A 14,326-nucleotide genomic window follows, 5' to 3' on the forward strand; every position below is an offset into this window, starting at 1 on the left:
TTGTTGAAGGATTTAACAAGAAGTGTTAAAGGGCCGGTAATGATTTTATACATTACTATATATTTTTGGACGAATAATTACATATTTTTATTTTCAATCACTGATTTTTGTTGATTGAAACATCAAATTGTAAACTTTTTCATAATTTGTTTAAATTATTTTTATCAATAACATATTTTAATTAAAAAAAATTAACTTATTTTTTCAAGTTTTACTGCAAATTTTTAACAAAAAACCAGCACAGAATAAGCAATTGTATTGTCATATATACATATAATAAATAAACAGCAGAAGCTTTCCATTAACTTTCTCGCTTCGTTTAATAATAATAAATAAAATATTATTACTAAACATTAATTAATCACGAAATCTAAACGTTAACATCATCAGTTTAGATTTTCGAGTAGCCTACTGTCCAAACTGAAAAGGCTCTTAATTAAAATTTATTTGTACCTTCTAAAAACCCAGAACAAAAAAGTTACAAACTCTTAAAAATCAGGTTAAATCAAAGACTAATCATAAATGAAAAAATTCTATGGAGAAAAACAGCTCCATTGAATGAATTTTCATCTGGAAAACCGATGCCAAATTTGAGAAGTTGTTACTCCTCAGAATGTCCGATGAGGCGTAGGAGCATGAGGAAGAGGTTGATGATGTCCACGTAAAGTTGAGTGACCGCGAAGATGTAATCCTCTGGACTGATCTGGTACTGTCGGTTGGATCCGCCCATGATCATTTGCGTGTCAAAGATGATGTACTGCGGTTTGTTGTTGCATTTTTGTTGTTGTTGTTATGTTGATGTTGTGTTGTTCTGTTGGTATCGTTGGTGTGTTGTAGTTGTTGTTGTTATGTGGTTATGTTACTCATGTTTGCTTTGTAGGTTATGGTTTGTTGTTATCTTACAATTACAAAATGAATTATTTTATTTTTTGTTGGAGTCTATGTTTTCAATTTTGTAGGCCCATTTTTTTTGTAGACTCTGCCCTTCCTGTTTTGAATTCTGTCCCGAACAAACATTCATCTAAAAAATAAACATACTATACATGCACATACATAAATATACAAACCCATATAACTAAAATAAACATACATACAAAAACATACACATTCAAGACATAGCAAAATATAAAAAAAAACAGACAAAACGTATAAACATACAAAGATACAAAATAAATAAATGATACAAAACATACAAGCGATACGAAACATACAAAAATACAATATCAAAACAACAACAACAGCGACAATTAATACGATTTGCATGACCAGACTCAGATACAAACAATAAAATAACTAACCAGGCAAAACACTAGAGCTCCTATAGAGCAATAAACCATCATGAGAATCTGATGATGATGGTGAGGATGAAAATGGCATTGGTGATGACGATCGTATAGAAAATGATAACGATGTTGATGCTAGTTAGTATGTTGATAATGATGTCGATGTTAGTGATATATACAAAACCGGCACGCACACATTCACACACAACTCACACACATTCACACACACAACTCAAAAACACACATATTCACACACACACACAAACACTCATATACCAACACACTCATACACAAGACACAAAAACACATAGCACTTACAAAAAGCATGCAAACAAATTTACATTTGCAAATATTATAATCATTAATAATAATAATAATTTTATTATTATTTATTATTATTATTAGCGCTTTTTGAAGAAACGCTCCAAGAGTAACCTTGCTACGCCCCCAAATGGCGGTGTAGACGGAGACTGTAATTGCGAAGATGATGAAGAGGATGGAGATGATGCACATGACCCCACCGCATGAAGTGAAGTCAATCTTCGTCTGCATGGCAAAGATCGTGAGGACGAAGGTGATGACCACTGTGGCCGATGCCGCAATGACCACCTGATCCACTCTGTGGAAGCTGGTGGTTGTGGCGGTGTGGCGGTTGTGATGGTTGTGTCGGTGTAGTGGTTGTAGTGATTGTGATGGTTGTGATTGCTGTAGTGGTTATGCTGGGTGTGATGGTGTGCTTCTATTTTGATAATTCATTTTGTGGTTTAACTGTTAGTACTTGTGTACAGATTGTAGCTGTTGAAATTTCTGCTGTTGTAGTTGGTTAGATTGGAAGAGAACTGCGGTCATCTGGTTATAACGAACTTTCGTTCTAAGCGAACAAAAGATTGAAATACTCAAAATTGGTTGGAACCAGCGAATTTCAACGCTGGTTATTTTAGTTTGTCCTGCTTACAAATTATGGCTGCAAAAATTGTAATTGCAACCACTCTTCTACGAACAAATATGAGTTTATTAAAAAAAAAATTAATTTTAACCACCTGCAAATTATTCCAACCATCACCGCGAAGGCTAACGTCTGCCAAGGGTTCAAAGGTTATGAGGATGATGGTGGTGAAAATGATGAAGAGGACGTTTCTGATGACGTCATTGATGATGAGAGTAGTGGTGACTGAATAGCATTAAGATGACGTAGAGCGATCAAGTAATTTTAAACTTAGAAACTTTCTTCAATTTCACGAAACTTCTGAAAATAGTTCGTACACAATACAAAAATTATCGCCATCATTTTTATCGTAATCATCAATGTCATTGTCATCATCTTCTTCATCATCATCATCATTTACTTTGCCATCATCATCATCGTCATCTTCATTGTCATCATCATCTTCATTGTCATCATCATCTTCATTGTCATCATCATCTTCATTGTCATCATCATCTTCATTGTCATCATCATCTTCATTGTCATCATCATCTTCATTGTCATCATCTTCATCGTCATCATCTTCATTGTCATCATCATCATCTTCATTGCCATCGTCATCACCGCTCACCATAACGACGAGAATGATGATGTTGGTCGGATAGGACCTCCTTATTGAAACGCAGCACGGACAGACCAGAAGGAAATAAGTGAACATGGCCACTACGCTGTAAATATCATTGGTTTGCCATCCATCCATCTATTCATCCATCCATTTATTCATTCATCCAACAATTCCTCTATCCATCCATCCGTCTATCCATCAAACCATCCATCCATCCATCTATCCATCCGTCTAGCAATCCATCCATTCGTCTAGCCTTACATCCGGCAATCCACCATTCATTCATTCGTCAGTCTATCCATTTATTCATCCATCCATTCATCCAACAATCTATCCATCCATCCGTCTATCCATCCATCATTCCATCCATCCATCCCTCCATGAACTAACCTGGCCACGAATCTCAACCAGGGACGATCGTGAATGAATTCTTTCGTTGATTCGCTTCCGGGCGGTTTTAATTTTAAAAATATTCACTTGTGAAATTATGACAAATAATTATTAAATAATAAAATGAAATAAATAATAATTTATAATATTTAATGATAATAACATATAATAATATTTGAAATAATATCTGAAATAATAATAAAAATAATAATGAGAATAAATTCATTCAATTTAAACAAAATAAATAATAAAAAGAAATATATTTTATTTAAATAATGTCTGTCAATAATAATAATTGTATTATAAATTATTAATAATAATATTATAATATAAGCCCCGTGATTTAAGTTCGGCTAATGAGATTAAAATATTTTTTAAGATAATTTTTCGATAATTAAATAAAAACCAATACATCAATAATAAGAATAAATATTAAAAGTTAAATCAATAATAATAATAATAATAATAAATTACTCATATGGAAATTTTTTTTAATTAATACGAAATGTCAAAGGCAAAGGGGCAAATCTTGACAATGTTGACTGGAACCAAAATTTGAAAAATGACCCGGGAAAAATGGGTCATAAATGGCCAAATTTTTGCAGATAAGGCCAAAATTAGATTGATGATCATTTTATGGCCTTATCACTCAAATTTGTGGCCTTATCACTCAATTTTTTGTCATTATTTTACTTAAAATTGTGTTTCGTCTGTAAAAAATTGCGAAAAAATGGTATGATATCTCTCCTGTTGAATCAGTGGATCAACATATAATAAATAAATATTAACAACATAACAGTTGTAATACGTGTTCTTACCAACATGTGTAGTTACCATTTTATGTGTAAAAGGTAAAGGACATTGCCGATTTCGATTAACTGTTTTTACAATGTATGAAATTTAGAATATGGCACATCAACTCCTCTTGAGTTTGAGTTCATTCATCATTTTCAGTTCATTAAAATGCAATTGAATAAATGGAAAAGTTTTTTTTTTTACAAAACTTACTTGAAAATACAAAATGCAATAATGGCTGTGGTGCAAGCCAATTGAATGGTCAGGATGGCATAAACCTGCAAGTTGAGTGTTTATATTCAGTCGGCGGGCGTGTCGCGTCGTGTAACTACAGTGGCTGTGTGTCGCGTCGTGTGGTAATTCAGTGTGCGTGTGGCGTGTGTGTGGTGATTGTAGCCAGAATATGTAACGTGTGTTTGGTGTGTGTATTTGAAGTTTGTGTGACGTGTGTGTACCACTGTACATCATAATCAGAGTGTTTGTCGTGCGTGTGTTGTGTATTTGTTCGGAGGAGTGTCCTGCGTTGCGTCGTGTATGTATTTAATCTTGTGTGTGTGTATGTCTGTGCGTATGTGTGTGCGTGCGTGTGTGCGTGCGCGTGTGTGTGTGTCGTGTTACTTTTGTGTGCGCACACTTCTTGTAACGTTGATGGATGTCATCGCTACAGTTTATAAAATAATTTGTTTTACAAATCGATCAACGAAAAAATATTTTAAAAATTATTCTGAAATATTTTAATACAAAATCCTTAACAGAATTTGGTGTGCATGCTAGAGTAGAGAGGAAAATGAGTTGCGCGATGATGAAAATGAAAAGTAGGAAGAGGAAAAACTTTTCTGATGAAGCCATGTCTTATGCTCGTCTCAGTGAACGGATTTTCCTCCATCGACTCCTCCACCACTTCGGCATTGTTGTTGCCCGTTTCTTCACCACTACTTCCTGGATGATCCTGAGAACGCAAAGGTGACGGGGGTTGGTATGGGTGGATCTGTTGATGCTGCTGGGAGAGATAAAGATGCTGATGTGGCTGTGGCTGCTGTTGAGGCGTTTGTTGACTTTGTGGCGGATACTGTGGAAGCTGTGGTTGCGGATATTGTGGAAGCTGTGATTGCTGGTGTTCTGAAAAATGTTGTTGTCGTGGTTGGAATCCAATGTGGGTTGTTTGATCTTGACCCTGGTTTGTCGGGTCAACCACAATTACCGTAGCTAGAAGTTCCATTCTTGAATCTTGATTTTTAGTTTGGAAGGTAAATTTTGTGCCCTTGAAAAAACAAAAAACCTGTGTACGTATTTAAAAAAATTATATATTTCAAAGGTTGTTGAAAATATCGCCAGTTCACCTCTTAATTATTGCACAATTCAAAGTTACTTCATGAGAACATGTCACTCGGGAGTTTCATATTTATTTTTGTGTTTTATTTTATTTTATTTATAATAAAACCAGAATATCACTCAAAACAGATGAAGTATTCTTTTTTTAAATTCTTTTTTTTATCAATATTATAAATGCGGTTCACAGTGCAATACAGCCAACGTGTAAATGTAGATAGGGGTCAAATAACCTCAACTGTGATGGTGTTTGGAGGTGGGTGGGATTAATTTTAAAAGTTTTCAATGATATCAATTCAATTGATCGAAAGATTGGTCGAAGTAATGTAAAGATCGTTTTAATTGAAGCAAACGTTTATGGAATTTAATGAAACCGCCATAGAACATTTGCACCATTTGGTTTTAATTTTAACTCAGCCAATCTCGAACGGTCAAATCAATGGCGAAAGTTTTTAACTAACATTTTTACTTCTGTTGGTTTGTCTCAAAATAATTTATTTTTATAAATATTTGAAAGAAATGAAAAAATTTCAAAATAGTTTTTCTCAAAAAAGAGGATTCCATATTTTCAAATTTCATTTTTCACAACCTGCCATCTAACAAATGATTTTAAAAATGCTCAAGTTGGGGTAAAGTAACCCTAGCCTCAAAGAGACAATTGAAGATATTAAATATAAAAACCTTAGTAGGTAAGCGTCAGTTCGTTGAAATCACTTTATAAAAACGAATATATTATATAAAGGAATGAAACAAATCTTGGGTATGAAAATGTTTGTTTACTTTTCAAATGTTACTACGTCATCCATAGATTGATTTTAAACAGGCATCTGTCTGCTCATTTATATGAAGATAAAGAAACGCGGATAAACTCAAAACTTAAATGCAAAGAATTATGTGTGGAATTAATAGTTTTGGGAAGAGAAGAGCAATAACAGATTTCAGAATGTGGGTTTGGGCTGATGTAAAATACTTCCATAACCTGTAAACTTTATGCGAAGGAACTCTTGGCCAAGATTTTTGTTCTGTTTATTAACTCCTTTTTTGTGTTTATCCAATTGTGTGCTGATTGTGTGTGGTGCAAAATTGGTTCACCATTTTCATAAGATGTGTAAAGTCAGCCGTTTAAATAGCGTTGTCACTGCGATTGTGTACTGCCAAAGTTAGATAGAGCCATCAATCTAGCATTCCTACTGAATGGTAGAAGACGTATGTTTGCTATGAGAGGTTGGTTATCTTTCTGCTAGTGATTTTCGTGAACAGGTTTAAAGTTTATGCATTTTTCTAGTTTATTAGAAGGTTGGATTTGGTTGGATTGGTTGGTGGTTAACATTGATACTATTGAAACGAATAGAAACTTGATCTAAGCTGACAGGCCAGTTGAAAAATTTTATTTCACAAAATAATTTTGTTGACAATTTTAGGCAAAAAGTTATTAGCCAATGACGTGAAATAGATCTCAAACTCCATGAAAAACTTCAAATATATCAGCACAACAATTAGGCATTCGTACAAAAACTTAAGACTATGACGCAATTTTGAAAAAAGTTTTCATATACGATTTAATAAACGTTCCATCTAATAAGAACAATAAACAATAAATAAACGTTGTTCTATCGAAATCCGATGATTACTTTTATTTACTGTTCTCCAAAGAAGTGCTAAATAAAATTGTGAATTAGAAAGCCGTCATGTCAACTCATTCGAAACTTTCCCTAGCAGAGTCCACCATGGATCTCTATCAATGGATGGAAGAGGCGGGCCGCCCACCAGCACCCAGGTTCAAAGTGACCTCCCTCATCAAACATCGAAAAACTTTGAAAAGCTTCCCTCCACTGTGTGCCAAGCCAGCCCCTCCAAAACCAGAGGCTCCCGTAGATGAAAAGGTGGAGGTTGAAAATTTGATGCCAACTGATTTTGATGTGCTGTTGAAGTACATCACAAGAAGCATGCTGAAGGACAGGCCGACCAGCATCGTCAACTACATCGCCGACCTACTGGACGACTGCATCGATAAGAGAAAGCTGGTCAAGATGCAGAGGCTGACTGAGATGGCTGATTTCAAGAATTAATGCTTTGATTTTATTTTAATGATTCGTCGATTGCAAAATTGAAATTTTACTGTTTTATTTGTTTGGTATTCTTTGATTGCCGTAAGTTCATTCTTGTTTTATAAAAAAAAAATAAAAAAAACATGTCACAAAATAGTTTGTGACTTATGAACCAAACATTTGTACAATGTAGATCAGAGATTGTAATAAGAAAGCATAGCAATAAAAAATAGAATGAGATATTGAATCAAAAACAGAAAAAAATATTCTAAATAAAAAACCTTTGGAAAAAATTATTTGAGATAAAATGGATCGTTCGTATACGATTCTGTCACACAATACGAAGAATTCAGTTGGTTTCTGGTCAGCTGGTCACAGACAAGGCAGAAGTAACTTATTTTATTGGAGGCTCTTCAAACCTTCCAGATTTGTTAATCCGCAATGTGAATGCGGCTACGTGGTTGGACTGAAAAGATGGGGAGCGGGGCAGCCGGACAACTCTAACAACGATGAAGACTGCATGGAGCTCTATGTAGTAAGAAACCAACCAACCGGTCCCATCGTCTTCAATGACATATCCTGCACAAAACATAAAATGTGTGCTCTCTGCCAAACTGACGAGATCTAGTGTCTTGCCATCGTTGTGTAATGAAATGAGGAATTTAACGCTCAGTTTTTAAAGTTTCATTTTACTAAAAAAAACGAAAATAGCTGCCTATCTGCCAATGTGGGCTTACTTGTTTGATAGCAATTTTGAATAAAATTGTTTCAGTGAATGAAAGAACATTGCGTTTTCAAATTATGAACAAGAATAGGCAGAACGGTGTCATTAGATTTATATGAGAGGCCATACGACATTTATGTAAGAAAATGTTGAATAAGGAGAGCTTTGTGTGGTGAACAATCAGAATTTTCGTAATTCCTCGTAATCATTCATCAAAGAATGCATGAGCCGCAGTTCGAAGTTGAAATATAATATCTCTCATTTTAAATTAAATAATAAAACAAATATTAATTATTTTTATTGAGAAATTAAACAATTATTTGATTTTTATTTAAAATAAAATGAAGACGTGAATTTAATCAGAATTTGAGTCAGACAACATGAAAACAAATTTCGAAAAGTTTTTACGGAAAATAAATGAAAGCTCGTTGGCTTATACATTAAAAAGTTAATCATTCCATGACAAAATCTGATAAAACAACTTTTTTTAAAACATTCCAAAATATATTTTTAACAAATGACAACGAAACTTTTTTCAGCCAGCAATAATTTGTTCGTGAAAAGAAACGCAAAAAATTTGAACCAACGGTAGTACCTATATAAATTTATAAAAACTCAATTTCAAATTCGCAATGTAACTACGCCAAAGAGCTAACAATTGACCAGCCACATACTTTTAAATATTTAAATAAAAAAGTTTTAAAAGCGTTTAGAAAATTTTTACAACTTTTTTGGTCATTGTGGACGTATATCTCGAATGAGTCAGTAGCCAAAGAAAGGAGTTGTCATGATGGAGTACTGCCTGGTGATGATGAATACGTAAAAGATGATGTTGATGACCAGGTGAGCACTGACCGCTGCAAGAAAGACGTAGTTGTCTGATTTATGACTCCAAATGTTCAGAACATTCAGTCTGTTGATGTTGTTACTCATGTTGATCAAGCCGTGGTACATTATTACAAAGACCTGCAGCATCACGTTCGCCAAGTAGTACGTGTCCTTTGTTTTAATTAAATTCTATCAGTTTTTTTTATCAACTCTGATTTTCAGTTTGCAGGTAATAATTATCATTAAATTATAATTATAATTGTTTTTTTGGATTTCAAATGAAAACTAATCTGAGAAACAGAAGTTAGCCGGCCACTTGCACTCACCATAGACGTGAAGAGATATTTAGTGGGCAATGAGAACACTCTTATGGCGTATTTGTAAAAGATGGTGATGCAAAGTATCATCAGACTGAGGTTCAGTTTAATGTAAATTTCAAAAGTTTCAAATAAAGTAACAATCTGTACACTGGTCAGAAGGTACTGTAGAGTGAATGAATAAATGAATGAATGCATGGATGAATGAATGAACGAACGAATGAATGAATGAATAAACGAACGAAGGAACAACGAATGAATGAACATTGATATATAGGTCATATACAGGGTTGGTAATAACGAACAACACGAATTTTTTCAACGCCATGTTATTAAATTTATCATTTACGTTCTTTTGGTTTAAAATATCATTAAAATGATGATTTTAAATAGAAAACAAAAATCTGATAAAATTGTTTTTATATAAAATTTGTTAAAAGTGTTCATTGAAAGATGCGTTCAAATATTTTATTCAAAATAATTTTTTCATTTACCATGAAAACGAAGAAGTTGATGATGAAGAATTTGGTCTTCCTCCTGGCCATGATCTGTACCTGGAAACCCAAATGTTTCGTCTCGTCATCGTAGATGATGTCGTGTTTGATAAACGTGCCAAAATGGAAGATCTCATTATTTATGGGGTCGTTGATGACGGGCCGACTGTCTTCCTCCGAAGTCACCACCAGATTCAAATCCTCGGGCGAGTGACGAGACATTATCGAAAACGTCAACAACTTGAAAACAAGTGTTTTAATTATATAAAAATGTACTTTTTAATTTGTATCTCAAGTTGCCTATAAAATATTTCGTTTTTTAACACGACAAAGTCAATGCTTTTCTATCAAGATGAAAAATTACTGTCTTTAATCCGTTTCACCCGTTCAACCCCCCAGATAATGAGAGTTAAGTTTTTTGATAACAGCATTTTTTATCATTTTTTTTTTCTAACAACTGACTATTGCCAAACTTTCAGCAATTTTAGACATATTTTTTCAAAGCTCAAACAAAACTAAACAAAAGTATCACATACTACCTGATGGTTTTTAGTGAAGTATTGATGTAAAGTTGTGGGAAAAAATCCAACTTGAGTGTCGAAAGGGAAGTAGGTCCACTCCATTGCCTGATAGAAAGTTCCGGAAATATGCATCTCTTTCACCACTATATTTTCGCCCGACTCGTTTGCCTCGGACATTGTTCTGGAAACTTCGCACGAGACGTTTATTATGTTCTCTATGAACAACTCTGGATTCCAGTGTACGCCATTCTATTTTGTTGAAATTTGCGTTAAGAGAAAATTTTTCATAAAATAATTTTGGGTGAAATTCTTAAAAAGTAAAATTAATTCTCGGTAATAAAAAAATTATATACATATTTTGGTGATAATTAAATAGGTGAGTAATATTTGTAATTACCTACTAGGAAGGCTAACCTTATAACTTGCTTTCCATGTGACCTGCCCAGAACATTTGCATCATCGTGTTTTTTGTAGAGGTAAGTATAAATAATTTTTTGCTTGTTTATTTAGCTGATTAAATCTTGTAAATAAACTAATTTTTGTGATTATAAATATCTTTAACCTGCATAAAGATATCCGAAATGAACTGCTCCTTCATCAAATCAATGTCGCTAACACGAATCTTGGATACATTTAATATCACCAGGTTCGACTGACGGATAAAAAAACATGAAAAATAATACAAATACAAAAAAAATCAAATTTCAAATTCATTTTATTTTGAAAAGAGCAAAAAAATCAATTTTTAAAATGATTTTTGTTGAAATAATATATATGTATATTATATATGTTTCAATACATTTATGACTTTCCATAGTTTCAGACAATCTTATTTTCATTGCTAACTTGACTTACTTGCACGTGTATTCTTATCGCTTTTTGTCGGCTAACGTGTTTTCTAATATTTCAATTAACATTTCTTTAATAAACAATTATATTAAAAACAAACAAAGAAGTTTTTTATTTTAAACAGGTTGTGTGCCCAGAACGCTTAATAAATTGTTTAGAAAAAAAGTTATTTTGAAAAAAAAGAAAGATTGCAATTCGTGACTAAAAGAACTTTTCCAACTATAATTGAAGCAAGAACATCAATTTTTTTTTTCCTTCAAAATGAACTCAAAGCTTCAAATAAAACAGTTAAGTTGCGCAGCCGATTGGCCCATTTGGAGATTTCATGGACTACCATGAGGGCGAACTCGATGTGATTGATGGGAAGTTGTCAAAACCAGAATTACTAGAAAATCAAACAGAGCAACAGACAAAAGATTTTAAAAATAAATCAGATCTGTTTAGAAAGGCAAACAGTTATGCCAAATCAGTAATTGTGAATGCAGTCACAGAAGATACATACCAAAAGATAAAAGATAATGGACAAGAACACAGCGTTTGAAGTTTGGGAGGAATTAAAAATAAATTTTGGAGCGTCAACTAAGGACCAACTGTTCCAAGTTTGTAGCAATTTTTTCGATTTCAATTGGATAGCGGATGTAGATGTATCCGGCCAAATTGCAAGATTGAAGACTTTATGGAACGAATTAAACAGTGGGCTTCAGGCATCTGGAGAAAATAAACTACCAGAGCTGCTATTAGTATGCAAAGCGATGCAGATTCTTCCAAATAGTTTCCAAAACTTCAAATCAAGTTGGCTAATGCTAGGTGAAGAAAAGCAGTCGATAGATGATTTAATCACTCATCTCTGTGCTTTCGAAAGAGAGATAAAGACTTTCGACACAATCGATAAATCATCAAGGCAGAACGTCTTAGTTGTAAATGTTGAAAAGCCAAGTTTCAACAAATCAAGAGATTTCACTAAAAGGACAAAACCAGTTGGTAACTGCAACTATTGCCATAAACCTGGACACTGGGTTAAGCAATGTAGAAAGTGGGTCAGTGATGGAAGACCTTCTAAAAATTCCAAAAATGCTTCAGCGACACCAAGAAAAGCATATGATGAAACATCAAATGTAGTTTTGTGCGCGTCAGCCAGTAATCAAACACTGAGAGACAACATCAACTGGTATATTGACAATGGAGCAACAAAGCACCTAACGAACAATCCAGATAATTTTGTTACTTTTGAGAAGTTTGTCGCACCATGTTCTGTTCAAGCTGCAGGAAAAGAAGTTCTTGCTGCTGTGGGTAGAGGCGAAATAAATATGCTGTCAACAGTAAATAACAAACAACAGTATATAAAACTCTCAGATGTCTTGTATGTTCCAAATATAGGTAGAAACCTGTTTTCCATATTAGCCGCACAAGATAAAAATTCAAAAAACAGCAAGTTTGAATCTTATGCAACCAAATGTCAACTCAGTATAAAGAACGGAGTGGTAGTACAAGGGACAAGACGAGTAGATGGTTCCTTGTATGAGGCAAACTTGATTTCATTAACTCCAGATACACCGGCTGAAGTGAATATAGTCAGTGAAAATTCAATAGTGCAGCTCTACCATGAACGTTTTGGTCATCAAGATTAACGTCACATAAAGAATGTTATAGAAAAGGAGTTAAACATTAAAGTTCATATTGACAAGGATTTGTGTGAACCATGTCTCTATGGTAAAGCACATCGGTTAAAATTTGGCAAGAGAAATGCAACCAATAAACCAGGTGAACTACTATCAGCAGATGTTTGTGGTCCTTTCAGTACAGAATCATTTAATAGTAAACGATATTTTGTTGTTTTCAAAGATCATTACAGCAAATGAGGTTCATTTCTTTTCTTAGACACAAAAATGAAGTGAAACAGGCACTACAAAATATTTTGTCTCAAGCAGCGACTCAAGGTCATAAAGTAAAAGAATTTTTGAGTGACAATGGGGGTGAGTTTGACAACGAAGAAGTCCGAAACATCCTGCGCAGCCATGGAATCACGCAAAGACTAACAGCACCATATACACCTCAACAAAATGATGGTAGTGAACGTGAAAACAGAACAATAGTAGAAATGGCACGCACATTGAAGCACTCAAATCCAGATTTTGAATTTCCAGTCGCTATGTGGGCTGAGTTATGTTCAACTGCAGTATATTTATTTAATCGAACAGGCAAGTCGTTGATTGAAGATAAAAGCCCATTTGAAATTTGGACAGGTAAAAAGCCGAGAATTAGCTATTTGAGAATAATTGGCTCTACATGTTTTGTTCACATACCTGATCAAAAACGTCAAAAAATGGATAAGAAAGCCATAAAAGGTTACCTTGTTGGTTACGATGGTGACGAACGCTATCGTATATGGCTCAAAAATCAATATAAAATGATATTCTTAAGAGATGTAGTTTTCCAAGAAAAACCTATGAAATGTACATCATTTGAACCAGGGCTTTGGAGCAAGCACTTTTTTGAATTGCTCCGCTCCGGCATAAAAAAAAGTTTGCTCCGCTCCGCTCCGTGCTCCGAGGCGGGAGTGTGTTTTAGAATCAATTAACACAAATTTTTTCAAATATTTTTTTAATCAATCAATTGATTGATTTTTAGTACCACTTCCGTAACGTATAGTTAAATTGATGAAATATACAAAAAATTAAGAAAGTACAGGTTCTAAAAATAAAAATGATACACCATACAGACACAAGATAATCAAGTTAAGTCAATAATTCAATCATTCATTCTAATAAACAAAATAGCGGAAAGCAAATCTTCTTTCATCGATTGTCTGTTATCACTTAGTATTAATTTCAAAGCTGAAAATAATCTTTCAACGCTGGCTTGTGATGTTGGCATACTTGCAGCTATTCTGCTTGACTGTCTGATTCGATCTGGATAATGTGCAATGGCTTCGAAGACATTCACCTTTATTCTTCCAACATCCTCAATAGCTTTACAGTCCTCTTCAAAATGCCTTTGTATTTCACAATCATTTTCAATGTGTGATTTCATAGAAATTTTGCGTGTGTTTTCTCTTCTATCTAGCTCATTTTCAAAATCATCATCATCATCTTCAGAGATAAAATTTAAATCACATGTTGGCTGGGACACATTAACAGATGTTGACTCTTTTGCTGAATCAAATACTTTTTTTCTTTTTAATCGCAATTGATATCAGCC

General features: G+C 33.8%; 4 protein-coding genes across 4 annotated transcripts in view; 2 read left to right on the top strand and 2 right to left on the bottom strand.

Moving 5' to 3' along the window:
• Positions 1-604: 604 nt before the first annotated feature.
• On the bottom strand, positions 605-2,896 carry HELRODRAFT_125879 (hypothetical protein; the record flags this gene model as incomplete). The annotated part of the gene is made up of 5 exons (XM_009029711.1): positions 605-757; positions 1,299-1,346; positions 1,719-1,911; positions 2,324-2,361; positions 2,840-2,896. Coding segments are annotated over 5 exons (489 nt in total), but the record flags the coding sequence as incomplete, so codon positions are not given.
• A 4,139-nt stretch (positions 2,897-7,035) lies between these two features.
• On the top strand, positions 7,036-7,416 carry HELRODRAFT_180410 (hypothetical protein; the record flags this gene model as incomplete). Its single annotated transcript, XM_009029712.1, has 1 exon — positions 7,036-7,416. The coding sequence occupies one exon, from the start codon at positions 7,036-7,038 to the stop codon at positions 7,414-7,416; it is 381 nt and encodes a 126-aa protein (XP_009027960.1).
• Positions 7,417-7,702: 286 nt separating this feature from the next.
• Positions 7,703-8,023, top strand: HELRODRAFT_180411 (hypothetical protein; the record flags this gene model as incomplete). The annotated part of the gene is made up of 1 exon (XM_009029713.1): positions 7,703-8,023. The coding sequence occupies one exon, from the start codon at positions 7,703-7,705 to the stop codon at positions 8,021-8,023; it is 321 nt and encodes a 106-aa protein (XP_009027961.1).
• An 858-nt stretch (positions 8,024-8,881) lies between these two features.
• The window catches only part of HELRODRAFT_180412 (hypothetical protein), a gene marked incomplete at both ends in the record, with an annotated part of 8,098 nt that continues 2,653 nt past the window's right edge, over positions 8,882-14,326 (bottom strand). The window contains 7 exons of the mRNA XM_009029714.1: positions 8,882-9,118; positions 9,274-9,429; positions 9,759-9,998; positions 10,349-10,528; positions 10,842-10,931; positions 11,126-11,154; positions 14,005-14,120. Coding sequence (XP_009027962.1) covers positions 8,882-9,118; positions 9,274-9,429; positions 9,759-9,998; positions 10,349-10,528; positions 10,842-10,931; positions 11,126-11,154; positions 14,005-14,120 — 1,048 coding nt within the window. The remainder of the gene's footprint in view (positions 9,119-9,273; positions 9,430-9,758; positions 9,999-10,348; positions 10,529-10,841; positions 10,932-11,125; positions 11,155-14,004; positions 14,121-14,326) is intronic.

Source organism: Helobdella robusta (assembly GCF_000326865.2).
Source record: "Helobdella robusta unplaced genomic scaffold HELROscaffold_61, whole genome shotgun sequence".
In the NCBI taxonomy this organism is placed as follows: Eukaryota; Metazoa; Annelida; class Clitellata; order Rhynchobdellida; family Glossiphoniidae; genus Helobdella; species Helobdella robusta.